The sequence below is a fragment of the Schistocerca nitens genome, chromosome 4 (assembly GCF_023898315.1).
Source record: "Schistocerca nitens isolate TAMUIC-IGC-003100 chromosome 4, iqSchNite1.1, whole genome shotgun sequence".
Taxonomy (NCBI): Eukaryota; Metazoa; Arthropoda; class Insecta; order Orthoptera; family Acrididae; genus Schistocerca; species Schistocerca nitens.
Window position 1 is genome coordinate 615,748,743 of NC_064617.1, and position 15,672 is coordinate 615,764,414.

Below are 15,672 nucleotides of genomic sequence, written 5' to 3' on the forward strand. Positions count from 1 at the left end.
ACAAGACACGATTCGGCATCATTTATACAGTTATTTAATCATAGAGATTGGCTTACACCAGATAAGCTTCCCATGACATTGCATGTAGCTGAAGTTTTGAAGGCTGTCAATTAATTTTTGTGACTGGGTCAACAGAGTCTTAACTCAACAGCCTTTTGAAGTGTAATTGTGACGTGTAGTGGTTAGAGTATAAAACTGACATGTAAAAGGTTGATGGTTCAAATCTCACCAAATGTAATGATTTTTTAAATTATTTTTCTAAATCTAATCAAAAGATTTCAATTATCATTTCTATTCAATTAACTGTTTTAAAAGTATTTTTTTTTATTTCTAATACTTTGCTGAATCATATTGACTTTTTTATTTGCTCTTATTTTTCTTCCTGTCGTTTGTTTTTCATTCAGAATCTGTTTGTGCCGGATATAACCTGCAACCAAGTGCCAACCAGGACTTCTCATCGGTTGGTAATGCAGCATCACATGTAGCCCAGGTGAGAATAGTTTCAGGTAACTAATGAGAGCGAGAAATTACATTTTGCTTTTACCACTAAAACTGAAATTTTGTTGTGGAAGATGGCTAGGCAAACAAACATATTATGAAATTCTTCTTTGTTTAGTTTACTCTTAGAGGTTAGTCTTAAACGCCATGAACAAAGCAAATATGATTTTAGTTCTGCCACAGATTGTCGAGCGCCATTTTTTTCAGATACACTGCACATCACGAGGTTGTGGTTACGACAGGACATTTGTTTAAATTCATGGCTACAACATCCATTGTTGCCACAGTTCAGTCATTGGTCACCTAAAACCAGCCATTGACAGAGTATCTCCCATTTCCGTCGTACCTCACAGTGGCCACTTCCAACTTTGCTCCACATTACACATTAACAGCATCTGTAAAGTGGCCCACTGTGTTTGCGTGTAACCTATAATAGGGCGGTAGCTGCCAGCAGATGTGGCAACACTGTAGCAGCAAGTGACAGACTGAATTATCAAGTAATTTTAATCAGACCACAGTAAAGCAGCTTATTTGATGTCAAGGGTGGTTTTGACATGTCCATAGACTGAGCTACATTCATGTAAAGACTCACCGATATCAAAGTCAATGTAATTCCTGCTGCAGTAAGCAGCTTATACTAGCGTATTATGAAAAGGATACTCGCTACTCACCATATAGGAGATGTTCAGTCGCAGATAGGAACAACAAAAAAACTGTTGGAAAGTGAACTTTTGGCCAATGAGGTCTTTGTTGAAAATAGCCGACATACACATAAACACACTAATGCAAATGCAACTCATACACACATGACTGCAGTCTCTGGCAGCCAAGGCCACACTATGGGCAGCAGCGCATGATGGGAAAGTCAATAGGGTGAGGATGAGGACAGGGATAGGGTGGGGAGGGAAGGGGGAGGGAGAGCAGGTTAGGGGTGGGGGATTGTAGTGCTGCTAGTGGGAGAGAGCACGGACGAGATGGAGAGTGGGTGGGACAGCTAGATGCAGTCAAGTGGCTAGATGGAGGGGGGGGGGGGGAGGAATGGAAAAGGAGAGTAGTGAAAATAGTGGATGTGCTGATGGAATAGAGGGCTGTGTAGTGCTGGAATGGAAACAGGGAAGGGGGCTAGATAGATAAGGACAATGACTAACAGAGGTTGAGGCCAGGAGGGTTACGGGAACATAGGATATACCACAGGGAGAGTTCCCTCCCACTCACGCAATTAAGAAAAGATGGTGTTGGTTGGGAGGATCCATATGGCACAGGCTGTGAAGCAGTCACTGAAATGAGGAATGTCATGTTGGATGGTGTGCTCAGCAACACAGTTGTCCAGCTGTTTCTTGGTCACAGCTGGTCGGTGGCAATTCATGCGGACAGATGGCTTGTTGGTTGTCATGCCCACGTACAATGCAGCACAGAGTTTGCAGCTTAGCTTGCAGATCACATGACTGGTTCCACAGGTAGTCCTGGCTTCAATGGTATAGGTGATGCTTGTGACTAGACTGGAGTAAGTAGGTGGTGGTGGTGGTGGTGGTGGTGGTGGTGGTGGTGGGAGGATGTGTGGGACAGGTTTTGCATCTAGGTCAATTACTGGGATATGAGCCATGGTGCAAGGGGGTAGGAGCAGGGGTTGTGTAGAGATGGACGAGGATATTGTGTAGGTTCGGTGGGTGGTGGAATACCACTGTGGAATGGGTGGGAAGGATAGCGGGTAGGAAATTTCTCATTTCAGAGCACAACGAGAGTTGCTAGAAAGCCTGGCGGAGAATGTAATTCAGTTGCTCCAGTCCTGGTTGATACTCCATCACAAGGGAATGTTCCTCTGTGGCTGGATGGTGAGACTTTGGGAGGTGGTGGGTGACTGGAAAGATAAGGCACAGAAGATCTGTTTTTGTACAAGGTTGGGAGGATAATTACAGTCTGTAAAGGGCTCAGTCAGACCCTTGGTACATTTCAATAGAGACAGCTCGTCACTACAGATGCGACACCCGCAGGTGGTTAGGCTGCAGCTTAGCTTGTAGATTACATGACTTGTTTCACAGCTAGCCCTGCCTTTTCTATTTTCAACAAAGGCCTCATTGGCCGAAAGCTCACTTTCTTACAGTCTTATTGTTGTGCCTATATGAAACTGAGCATCTCCGCTATGTGGTGAGTAGCGATGATCCTTTTCATAATACTGTTACATTCGATTCTGGATTTTCCATTGCTTCTTTTATATTAGCATATGTGACTTTCTAAACAAGAAAACTGATTTAATGAGTAATGCTCTCAGAGCCCAGAAAAATAATTATGGCTGTTGATCATGATCAAGTAATAGGCACCATTAAATTCTTAACACGGCATATGTCAATTCAAAATTGCCATGCCTCCAAACACTACATCCTAGTGTTAAGGGTTGAAAGATTTAGGTTGAGTTTTCAGTAGAGGTGCCTCAAAATTTTTATTAACTATGATGATATTCATTGCACAGTTCATATTGGAGACAGTATTTTGAGTTATTCGGGCAAAATTCAAGTCCCAACCTCACAGCTTCATTGCCTGCAAAAGGCAAGGTTCTGAGTCTGATTTCCAGTAAAGCACACAGTTTTAACCCTGTTAGATTACCCTTCAACTGTCACCCTTGGTGAGTGAAATTAAACATCAAGACAACAGCAGATTTGTTTAATTCGCTCCTTCGTTCTGGCCCTCGGCTGTAGTACATCAGGGACAGCTTGGTGGTACTGTCCAGTTGCCTCTTGTGCGAAACAATAGACATCAAGCATTGCTGACAGCACAAGGAGTGGAGCCAAGTGTGGCGCCACTCAAATGCCACTGTCACTGACGTCTCTGGCTGTAACCAAGATGACGGTATGGCAATATGGCAATATGGGGGGCGGCCGTGACCTCCCTCCACTGAGCAGATGGCTCTCCGTCCAGTGGTGGCTGCTTTCATGACTTAGGACACACTGCCCTGTACTGTGGTCAAGCACTACACCCCATACTACATTCCAGGATGTTGCTCAGGGTGTCACAGGTATGTGGTGTAGGCTGTGATGCTGAGACTAAAATATTTTAGTACACGAATGGCTGAGTGCTCATATGCTCCTGACTATATTTGTTTAGGGCTTAAGGGATGTACTCTAAACACTTCTGTGGTGGCAAGTGAGGAAATACTTCCATTCTTCCCGAAGTGTATTGCAGCATTGGCTGTTGCTATACCACATTTAGCTGGCTCTGCTTCGCAATGCCTGTTGGCCACGTTTTGCTTCGCAAAACATACCACTCTTGCCTGCCTGGGGTTGGCTCTGTTGAAACTCACTTCTGTTCTGGCTTGATACACTACATTGCCCTCCTTTTTATCAAGACTTGGTCCCTGGGGTCATCTAAACTAGATTATCCTTTACACTAGAGTTCCTGCTGACCGGCCCTACTGGTCCTGTTTCGCCTCCTTAAGAATTATTCTAACAACTGGTTTCCTTAACCCTATCACTTAATCTTACACATTTCTACCGGGCTACTTGCCATGCTACTTAACTCAAACACCATGGAACTTATTCCATTACTAGGTTTCTCGCACAGTAACTTTTAACTCTTTATTCCAAACTTGCACGCTAAAATGAGTCAATTATCCCTAATACTGCCCCCTTGTGCATTCATCTTCATTCTGCTGCTTTTACGCTCAGGGTATCCAATCCACTGGAATCTGAACGACGGCCTAATCCCAACTTCATTTTCTACGTACCAAAAAAAAAAAAGACTGCACTCAGCAGAACAAGTGTCACAGCAGTGGTTGGTACGACAATAATCAAGGTTCTCTCTTTCCACTATATAAATTTACATGCTGCAATAAGGTTTCCAGGGAGACTTGTCCCTCCTGATGGTTCAGAAACATGTTTATAGACTGCATTAATTCTGGCCTTAGAGTTTGATTTAAGCTGGTTAGATCTGCACCAGGTTGCACTTCCACGGGTTCCCCTGACCAATACAAACAAGGCTGAAATCTCAGTGGACAGATGGAAAATAGGTCCATAATCCCTCACGCTGTTCCATTTAATAATAAACCACTCCTGTTTAATTCTAGCCTCCTTGCTGATTTAAGCTTCCCCCACACAAAACAACTAGCCACTACTACCACCTTGTCAAAGGTAGAGTACAACCAAAGCACCTGACCTGCTGAAAACACAATTCTGGCTTGACACTTCTTTATTGCATTCTCTTACCTCCTTTTGTCTCATTAGCAATTTCACTGTGCAGGAATCCTGCTCCTCTCTTATTACCATATTCAGACTGTATTTGCCCTTGGTAGCATTTTTGTAACTTTGCTTCCATCATTTCTACATATCTTCCCATGTCTTTTGCAATTAACAACAGTCGCTGAATTTTTACTCTCACACATTTCTTCAATATCCCCGATTTTACAGCATACACATGAACTATGTAGCAGTCTTAACATGCTTGTTTCCCTGTTATTGGTTTAGAAATGGAGATGTAAACTTTTGCACCATCAGTTCTCATCAATACTACGGTTACATTGAAATAAAAAGGTAACTTTTGTGCTAGAGTTCTAAAAACAACCCCAACTCTGGCAGCAGTTCCTTCTGTACTTTCTTTAGACCATCTAAATATTGCTCTGGTGACCACAAGTTTACCCCCAGCTGACCTCTCACAGCCTGCTTCTGCAGTATTGTTACTTTCCCTTGTGTTTCCCAAACACTATCTTCTAAGGACTGGAACCCTTTACTCTAACTACTTACCTTTCTAAGACTTCTACTTCTGACTAACGGCCCCTTCTCCATCTCTAGCATACCACATTACTTCTCCAGTCACTTGTAGTAGTAGTCTTGTGTTATTCAATACGTCCTTCCCTAAACTTGTAATCTGCATAATGTGCCAATCACTCATGGGTTTGTTCCCTTTTGCACACTACTTAACCTCTTCTACAGTGCCGTTCACCCTTCTAATGTCTTCCTCATAAGCATTGCCAAATATTGTTTTCATAAGCTGACCTCCAGCACTGATCAAACCCCTCTTCCTTCACGTATGGGGAGTAACCCACAGTACCTGGGTCATCTCATTCCTTACTTTCTCGTATGCTCCATGTACTCTCTCATATACTCCAGCACTTCCTTTGATCACTACATCTTCCTGCTTGGTGAACCATCTTCCTGCTTGGTGAACAGCACTCCCCCTTCCAGGTACAGATTCCTTAACACTTCCACCCCAACGAAGGTCAATAGTCCTGCTATGAACCGTGTCATCTCGTCTTTTTGCACCTCATCTATGTGCAGGAATACCTATTAATCCCTCTTAATTTCAATGCTGCTCTGCAGCTGCTTATACTAATTACACTAAATCTATACCTAACAAAAAATATATATTAAATGGCTATCTCCTCTGTCTTAATCCAGATGGGTTCCTCATTACTGTTTCATTCACAGCCTATTGTTCACCTTCTGATATCTTTCTTCTCACTCTCCCTTTCTTGTTCACATCTCCTATACCTAGAATAACTTCCAGACGCCCTTGGAAAGGTTTCAACTCCCCTATATGCACAATTGTTTTTCTCGCTGTCAATTTAATCTTGACATTCACTGGCAACATAGTCTGTACCTCTTGGTATGACCCCTGATACTCTGCAAAAAACTTCTTTGTCTTTCCCTTTGGTTTATATGAAGTTGATAGCATCGCCCCACTAAACAACCTTACACTGTGGCATTCTTGCGTTATGGCCCACTGCTTCTTTCTGTGTCTTCAGTGCTTGCGTATTTGCCCTCTGTACCCTATTTCAAATTTCCCTTATCACCCTGGCAAATTCCTTAACAAACTCTCCAGTCTTCCCTTCCTTCGTTTTCAATATGTCGAACGGTGGAGGAGTTTTATGACCATATACTACTTCATACGGCAATAACCCTGGATTCATAATCCTGTATTCATATGCTGTTTTGAGTTGGAGGCAGAGAAGACATACTTTGAATAAATTTTGCAGGTGGTGTGATGAACGTCACTAGCATCAACCCGATTGTCCTTTGCACTCTTTCCCTTCTTCCATTGGGTTGTGGATGGAGAATACACATCCTTAACTTCTTCACATTCACTAACTTACACAATTCCTTGAGTAGATTTGACATGAAGTTCATTCTCTGGTCTTTTAATACTGTTTCAGGCACTCCAAACTTCAGTATCCAATTATTCAAAAGTGCTCGTGCCACTGTTGCTGCCTAGTGGTTTGGCATTGCGACCATTTGTACATATCTTAAAATGATCTATAACTGTGAGTATGTACTTATTCCCTGCAGGTGTTTTATTGAATGGATCTAAAACATCATACCCCAGAAATTTGAATGGTGCTAATGCTTCATGTAACCTCTATAACTCTTGTTCGACACAATCCGCTCTCTGTGCGCACTGAATGCAATTCCACACATACTGGTTTACGTCCGTCTGCCTATACCTCCACCAATATCTTTCTGCTACTCTTCAGCTGGTAGATCTGCACACTATTCCTTAGCTTCGCTTGTACCACAAACCACAGTCCCAACTTTGTTTCTCTGCATAACAGCCCATCCTGAACACAAAACTGTGACTGTTTAAAATACTGCTTACATTCGTCATTCGCTCTCTGTGCAGTTTGCCATTTCTTATGCTCATTACCCTCATTAAATATGCAGTACTACTACTTTTCTCCTTAAGCCATCAACATTTCTGTGCTTCTCCTCAGGTTTATGCATAACTTTGAAATCAAAATTACTTAGTTTTACAGGCCATCGCATCAACATGCTAGAAGGATCCTTTAACCCTAACAACCATTTTAAAGCTGCATGATCTGTTATTAATCTAAACTTCTCACTGTACAGATAACATATGAAATATGTGATTCCATAAATAAGGCTTACCATCTCTTTCTCTATTGTGGAATAATTTCTTTCTGCAGAATTTAGTTGTCTTGATGCTTAAGCTACTGGATGTTCTACACCTTCTACCTCTTGACACAAAACACAGCCCAGAGCAAGATTTGATGCATCACATGATAGAACAATTTCTCTATTAAAATCCAGAAATAGCAATACTGGGCTCGATGCTAAAACTTCTTTTAGCTCTTCAAAAGCATGGTGGCACTCTTCTGACCACACAAATTTATTACCTTTTTCTTAACAACTGCGTCAATGGTCTAGCAATACCCACAAATCCAAACCAGAAGCAATAGTTCGTGACTCCTAAGAACAATTTCAACTTGTTTACAGATTCTGGTACAGGAAATTCATGTACAGCTCTAATCTTGGGTCTGTCTTAACTCCATCTTTACTTACGATATGACCTACGTATGTTACCTCTTCTAGTACAAAATTACACTTTTCTGTACTCAATGTTAACTTTGTTGCTTTCAACCTTAGGATTCCTTCCCTTGATCACTGCATATCGCTTCCATAGACAATTATGTAACCGTGGTACACTAAGCACTACCATGGTTTTAAGCCTCTGAGGACTCCGTCCAACAACCTTTGAAGTGTTTCAGGTGTTTTGTCTCAATACTATGGTGCAACCTTTATCTAGTGATAACCACTCTTCAAAACCTTCACTGAAATATACACTCCTGGAAATGGAAAAAAGAACACATTGACACCGGTGTGTCAGACCCACCATACTTGCTCCGGACACTGCGAGAGGGCTGTACAAGCAATGATCACACGCACGGCACAGCGGACACACCAGGAACCGCGGTGTTGGCCGTCGAATGGCGCTAGCTGCGCAGCATTTGTGCACCGCCGCCGTCAGTGTCAGCCAGTTTGCCGTGGCATACGGAGCTCCATCGCAGTCTTTAACACTGGTAGCATGCCGCGACAGCGTGGACGTGAACCGTATGTGCAGTTGACGGACTTTGAGCGAGGGCGTATAGTGGGCATGCAGGAGGCCGGGTGGACGTACCGCCGAATTGCTCAACACGTGGGGCGTGAGGTCTCCACAGTACATCGATGTTGTCGCCAGTGGTCGGCGGAAGGTGCACGTGCCCGTCGACCTGGGACCGGACCGCAGCGACGCACGGATGCACGCCAAGACCGTAGGATCCTATGCAGTGCCGTAGGGGACCGCACCGCCACTTCCCAGCAAATTAGGGACACTGTTGCTCCTGGGGTATCGGCGAGGACCATTCGCAACCGTCTCCATGAAGCTGGGCTACGGTCCCGCACACCGTTAGGCCGTCTTCCGCTCACGCCCCAACATCGTGCAGCCCGCCTCCAGTGGTGTCGCGACAGGCGTGAATGAAGGGACGAATGGAGACGTGTCGTCTTCAGCGATGAGAGTCGCTTCTGCCTTGGTGCCAATGATGGTCGTATGCGTGTTTGGCGCCGTGCAGGTGAGCGCCACAATCAGGACTGCATACGACCGAGGCACACAGGGCCAACACCCGGCATCATGGTGTGGGGAGCGATCTCCTACACTGGCCGTACACCACTGGTGATCGTCGAGGGGACACTGAATAGTGCACGGTACATCCAAACCGTCATCGAACCCATCGTTCTACCATTCCTAGACCGGCAAGGGAACTTGCTGTTCCAACAGGACAATGCACGTCCGCATGTATCCCGTGCCACCCAACGTGCTCTAGAAGGTGTAAGTCAACTACCCTGGCCAGCAAGATCTCCGGATCTGTCCCCCATTGAGCATGTTTGGGACTGGATGAAGCGTCGTCTCACGCGGTCTGCACGTCCAGCACGAACGCTGGTCCAACTGAGGCGCCAGGTGGAAATGGCATGGCAAGCCGTTCCACAGGACTACATCCAGCATCTCTACGATCGTCTCCATGGGAGAATAGCAGCCTGCATTGCCGCGAAAGGTGGATATACACTGTACTAGTGCCGACATTGTGCATGCTCTGTTGCCTGTGTCTATGTGCCTGTGGTTTTGTCAGTGTGATCATGTGATGTATCTGACCCCGGGAATGTGTCAATAAAGTTTCCCCTTCCTGGGACAATGAATTCACGGTGTTCTTATTTCAATTCCCAAGAGTGTATTTGCGTTGTCCTAAATGGTCCATGTTTCTGTCATGTTTGGCAAAGGTTAGGTGTCTGTTATGGTTTCCGCATTTAGATGTTTGTAATCACAACAAAACCTATCCTATATTTTCGTGTTGCATCCTTTTTTGAACGCAACTATTCCTGCCCCCTATGCACTGTTACTTTCTTCAATTATTACATCTTTCAGCTGCTGATCGATAAATTCCTCAAAACTGGCTGTAAGTATCTAGGTATTCTGTATGGTCTGCGGAACACTCACGATTCATTTCTTGTTGGTATGCAATGCTGTGTAATATGCGTAGATGGTAACAGCCCTTTTGGAAAAAATAAATCCTTAAATTCCAATAGCAATTTTTCCGTCCATTCCCTATTGCTTCCTTCCAGGTACATCACTTTTCCTTGTAAGCAAGTTTCAATGGCGTCTGGTAATTGTCTGTGGCTGACATCCCTCGTGTCCCATTCTTCTTCCAGAATATCCATATTAGCAATTATCAACCCCTTTGTTAATCCTATGTCCTCTGCATTAAAATTATTTATAAAAACAAATCCCATCTTTTCACCCTTTATTTCTTGTATTCTTAGAATACCTCTATTAACTAAGCAAACCACCTGATTCCATTCTCTTTTAATGGTTCCACCATGCATAAAATTCCTATCAACAAGCTAGACTCAGCACTGAACTAAGTGATTTCCCGGTACCCTTTGGTACACAATCGTGAAAATCAAGTCTTAGTGTGATCATTCACAGTTTAATGAGTTTGTTCGTCTTTCATGATACACTCTCTTCACAACATCACTACACTGGCAATGGTTTCACCTAACAAACATCAAGTTCCACCCTATGTTGCCAAAGATTGATTATGGGACAATGCTAAATAAGAAATCTGAAATAACTCACATATGGCACAATCTCTACACTATGTTAATCTGAACTGTACAAAAGTGTATGTCAACCAATCCTAATGGTGCGACGTCTTTATCCCCTACTCCATGCAAACTGTACTGTAGTGGGGTCCTACTGCTTACATTTCACCAGATCACTATTGGCAACTGATACATGCGCCCCTGTGTTCAATAATATCCTGCAACCCTTTTGTCCTGCTATTCCTCTTTTTGCACAGTCCACCTCTGCAAACAATTTCATAGTATCCAATCTTACTGGGTCTGACCATGGATGGACGTGGGACTCCCCGCTGCTGTTTTACACCTTATTCTTACCCAGTCCTTTACTTCTAAAACTATTACTTCCTCTTACTTTATTCGCATAACCTTGACGCTAGTGACACTGCCTCCTTACATGCCCCATTCAGCCATACCTGAAACATTTTATATAAGTTGCAAATACTGCCCCTTTTTACCCTGCATTCCAGTTCACAAATCAATCTCCTCACACTATATAGCTAACTGCATTGCTGTGGCAAATCTGCCAGACCCCCTGCCCAACCACGTCTTGACATTTTTTTTTCGCATGAAAACCTCTGAAGATGGCATCAAGCACCCTCTGCTCAGCTCCTTGCAAAATAATTTCATTGACTGCAGCATCCTGTCTCCATCCACTGGCACATCCATTAATTTTCCTTATTCTATCCACAAATTGTTCCACAGCTTCTGTATTTCTCATAGTTATTACCCCTGATTCTTCCCTACAGTGTCTGGTGCTATTTCATTTTGTATATCTCTGAATTAACTATTCTCCAATTTCTTCAAATGTTGTGGCTCCCCTAAGAGCTTCTGTATACCATACATAAGTTTTAGCTTACCCTGTCTGTCTCAGTTTTTCAACACCCAATAATTCCTTATCAGACAAACCTTCCATCTCAGCCAAATTTCCAAGGTCTCCCACAAACGCCTGCACATCCTCAGTTGCCTTACCAGAAAAAGGAGCAATTAAACTTGCGACTGACAAACCTACACCCCACTGTCATGATCACGTATCTATCAACCCACGCAGTTCTGTATTACTTGTTGTTAATTATGCTATCTTTTCTAATAATATGCGTACTGCTTATGGCTCTGACATACTTAGCATCTCTGGTTCTGTCAAAGCTTTGTCCTTGACAACACTAATTTTGAGAACTAACACTCACAAGACAAGAAAACAAAATACATTAACTTAATTCTCATGTCTAGCCATGAGCCATCTCAACTTCTGGCACTGCCTAGACATATCCTAAATTCTCAAAAACTGCACCAATATTCATGGAATAGCGCACATTTATTTCATACATCTGTTTTCACTATTTGTAATGTGACATCACTGCTGCCTGTTAGCAACGAGGTGATTGTCTGAAATTAACCTAAAATTTCTTTCAATATTTTAAGTATCTGAAAATGTGAAGTTTTCAGTTAGCTAACCTGTCTCATCTTGCCAGTTTAGTTAGGTATAACTTATTTCTATTTAAGCTTTTAGTATGAAATTATTATCTCTTGGATCATTCTTTTTTAGCCAGTGTTGTTACTAGTTAACAACCTATCTGTGATTAGCCTTTCCTTTAATTGGTAGTTCCTTCAAAACTGTAAAATTGGTTAGTTTATCATGTTCTGAAATGAAACATTATTATTTAGTTCTGTTATTCCTCAATACAACAAATATTTAGTAATTTTTTAAACCTACGTATTTTCTTGAAAACGGCAGCAGGCTAATGTGCAGTTTACATCAAAAGCAATAAGCTTATAAACACATATTTACAGGATGATGCATAGAAAGTAAGAAGGTGAGGTACATAGGAGTGCAATAAAACTTTACCTGTCATACAATTTTTGATGGAGAGAGATTTCAGATAAGTCCTCATTTCTGGATGGAGGGTGCAACACTAGGGAAGGCATCTGTGAAAGCTCAGGTTCACTTGTCTGACTTCCTGGTGGTGTGGAACAAGGTGTCTGAAATTCGTCTGCAAAATAGTAAGGTTCAAGCAATAGATTGAGAACACTAACAGCAACATAAAATATTATTAGTTTCTCCGTGTTCAGAGGGTGCTGATTCCAAAACTGTATGTTTAATAATGAAAAGCCACTCCAATTGCTAACAAGAACTTTATTAAGTCTACGACCGGTTTGGGCATATATATATATATATATATATATATATATATATATATATATATATATATTCTACCTCCTATTATGTAAAATATTTATAGACAATATCCGTCACATTATGCATTAACATTGGCAGTTTCACACCACTTGACAATAGCCTAATGTAAAGGTTGAAACCAATTGTGGACTTAATAAAGTTCGTATTAGCAACTGGAGCATCTTTTCATTAACTAAAATAAAATATTGCAACAAAGAAGTGTGTGCTTAAATTTAACTGTTTGCAAAATGCCAAAATGGGCGATTTGATAACAAGAGGAAAATAACCAACCACCAACACAATTCTTGCAGCTAATTAGCAGTGTCTTTAAATTAATGGCTACAGATATACTTTTACTTGAAGACAAAAAAATCTTGAGGAATTCCCTAAAGTGAGTAGCAAAGACAAATTAAGCTGAAAAATCTGTACCTATGACTTATAACAGTCACAAGCACTGTCACAACAGCTCACAGTGCCAAGAGGCCCACTATGAAAACAGAGAAAAATGAAAATAACTGTATATCCCTAATGTGTTGTACTTAATATCTACAAAAGGTAAGTAAATATATGACGTATCTACGAGTCACATTTCAGTTTTTTATCATATGGTTAACAGAATGAAGCACCCTTAAGTGAATGCCAGTGCCACATGTACTGACTAATTCCATTTAATGTTTGCTTCCAGCATAAAAATCACGTGAGATAAGAATGGCAGAACTGACACACAAGAGCCACTTAGGTAATAACTGGCACACCTTAGTGTATGAGTAACCCTTGCATCCGCTAGGTCATGGTGCTAGCATGCTTTACTGTCGCATGAGAGTTACCAAATGTTAAAGATAAAATTTGTCTGAATGCTGGTAATAATTCAAGTATTTCTAATAGAAAATATCATTGTATTGCTGTAAGTACTGCAATCCACTGTTGTTAACCAGCATGTTTAAAGAGCAAGAGAGAAATTTCAAAGTATTGTTTTCTGGAAAAGGATTAACAACAGACAGACTGATTAGAATGGCAACACTGTCAAAGGGAGGAACGACTTTGGAGATTTTGGTGGGAGACAGACACATTGAATCTGCAATGATACAGCATGAAGAATAATTACATACCAGTGGATATTTGTGACTAGTGTTTGGAAAAGTGATAACTTTGAGCAGACATTTTGGTTGGAAATATCCTACAAGAACCCAACCAGCAAGTTGTTTAAAGCTACAGAAGCCTGGAAATAACTGGTAACAAAGTTACTTGTTGGCTTGGGAAAGATTATGTTGTGTGTTACATTGTCTGTTAGAACAAACTTTTCAGCAAAGAATTGATTTTTCATCTAATACATGTTTCAGTCAACTCTTCTGTAGAAAATATTTGTGATCTCAATGCTGTCTCAATGTAAAAGACTTCATTTTGAATTTTTGTCTGGTAATAACTGAAATTCTTTCCAGTTTCTCTACATACAATAAAATACTGTTGTTAAATGTTAATCACTGAAGGTACTGTGCCACATTCTGTAGGTTACATTGTGTAGAGTGCAGAGTGAAAAGTTGAAAAAAGAAGTTGAATTCAGGAAGGTCTCTGGCCTTAATAATTCACAAACTTTAGAACTCCATTTCTACTAAGTGCCACGGTAACATGGCTACTGAATACAGAATACATGGTTATTATTACTTTATATTCTAACTGCAAAGCTACTGCTAATTCTCATTGTCGTACAGTCACAGAATGAACTTAGCAATGATTAAAGAAGAATCGTTAATGAATTCTATGTTTTATTCAGTGAACCTTTTCACTAACTGGTCAAGTTGCACTGCTTTCTCTCTATAGTGTTGGATGCCTGTAATGTCAAAGGAACTATAAATTAGAAAGACCGAAACTAATATCCTTTAATGTAAGTTTGACGCTGAATATGGTAAATGCTGCATACTACCAATTGTCTTACCAAAAAAACTAGATAATTACATTCTTGCTTTGGACACTGACTTGCAAAAGGAACTTTTTAGGGGCTCTTACTTCTGTTGAATGCTTAAGTTTGGTTAACAGTTTCTGTTATTCTTGAAGCCAAGTGGATGAATGTAATCTCTCATACCTGTGACAATACTGGTGCATTATACAGTAAGGTTTATAAGGATCACCATTATTTGTAATCTTAACATTATTCCCAATTTGTAAGTACTGTATCTGTGGTATGAAATTGCTCACTTTTTTCTTTGAATGAGCTAGTAGTAGAACAATATATTTTTCATATATGTATGCAAATATTGATATTACACAAATATTGATATTTTGGGGCACCGGTTGTACTAAGTAAGTCTGGGTGCAGCACTAAACACAGTGTAATAACATAGATAAACACTGAACAATAAATGTGATGCAATTATTTTACTGTTAAAAGTAAAGAATGAACTTATTTTGTATAACTTGAAATATGTCGAGAAGGTACACAATCATTATCAATGATATTGTAAATATATTGAATGTACAAATGCTTGACTACTGGTTTCAATCAAGACTGGTCAATGAACATTGTACTGAATGCCTGTTTAGAACTAGGTAACCAATGACTGTACAGAACAGGCATTCCGTGGCAGATACACACATAAATAAGAACCAGAAGAATCAGGGTAACTTGGATTTTCCCACATTCATAACTCTATATCCAACACCAACAATCAGCTTTAGTGAGTACTCCCCTCATTATCTACCTGGTATCCTCTTTACCTACAAATTATATTGGTGTTCTTTTATTTCAATGCCAATACCATTCCCATTCTTTTGCCCATATAGGGCCTACACTCTCAACCTCCCGAAAGACTCAACCATACGTGAGAGAGTAAAGCACACTCACCAAGCCACTGTATTGCAGTATTGGGACAGGTGCAAGGCCTCTTTAAAACACCTTTGTTATATGTCAACTTTGTTATAAATTATGTAGAGCCTTTTGTAGGCATGAAAGCAACAAACTGTCCATCCAGATAGTGGCCAAAGATATAATTGTTTCAAAACTTTTGAAAAGTTATTGATTCAGAAACACATTCACACTTCCTAAATACAATATATCCCCTCAAAGTATCTAACCACATTTGCAAATGAATAGAAAATTTCATGACAGCGTTA

The 15,672-nt window shown here is 41.0% G+C and overlaps 1 protein-coding gene across 1 annotated transcript in view; it reads right to left on the reverse strand.

The window, feature by feature from the left end:
- Positions 1–15,672, reverse strand: part of LOC126251307 (intermembrane lipid transfer protein VPS13D) — a 520,493-nt gene that overhangs the window by 425,490 nt on the left and 79,331 nt on the right. Inside the window, 1 exon segment of the mRNA XM_049951633.1 lies at positions 12,235–12,379. Coding sequence (XP_049807590.1) covers positions 12,235–12,379 — 145 coding nt within the window.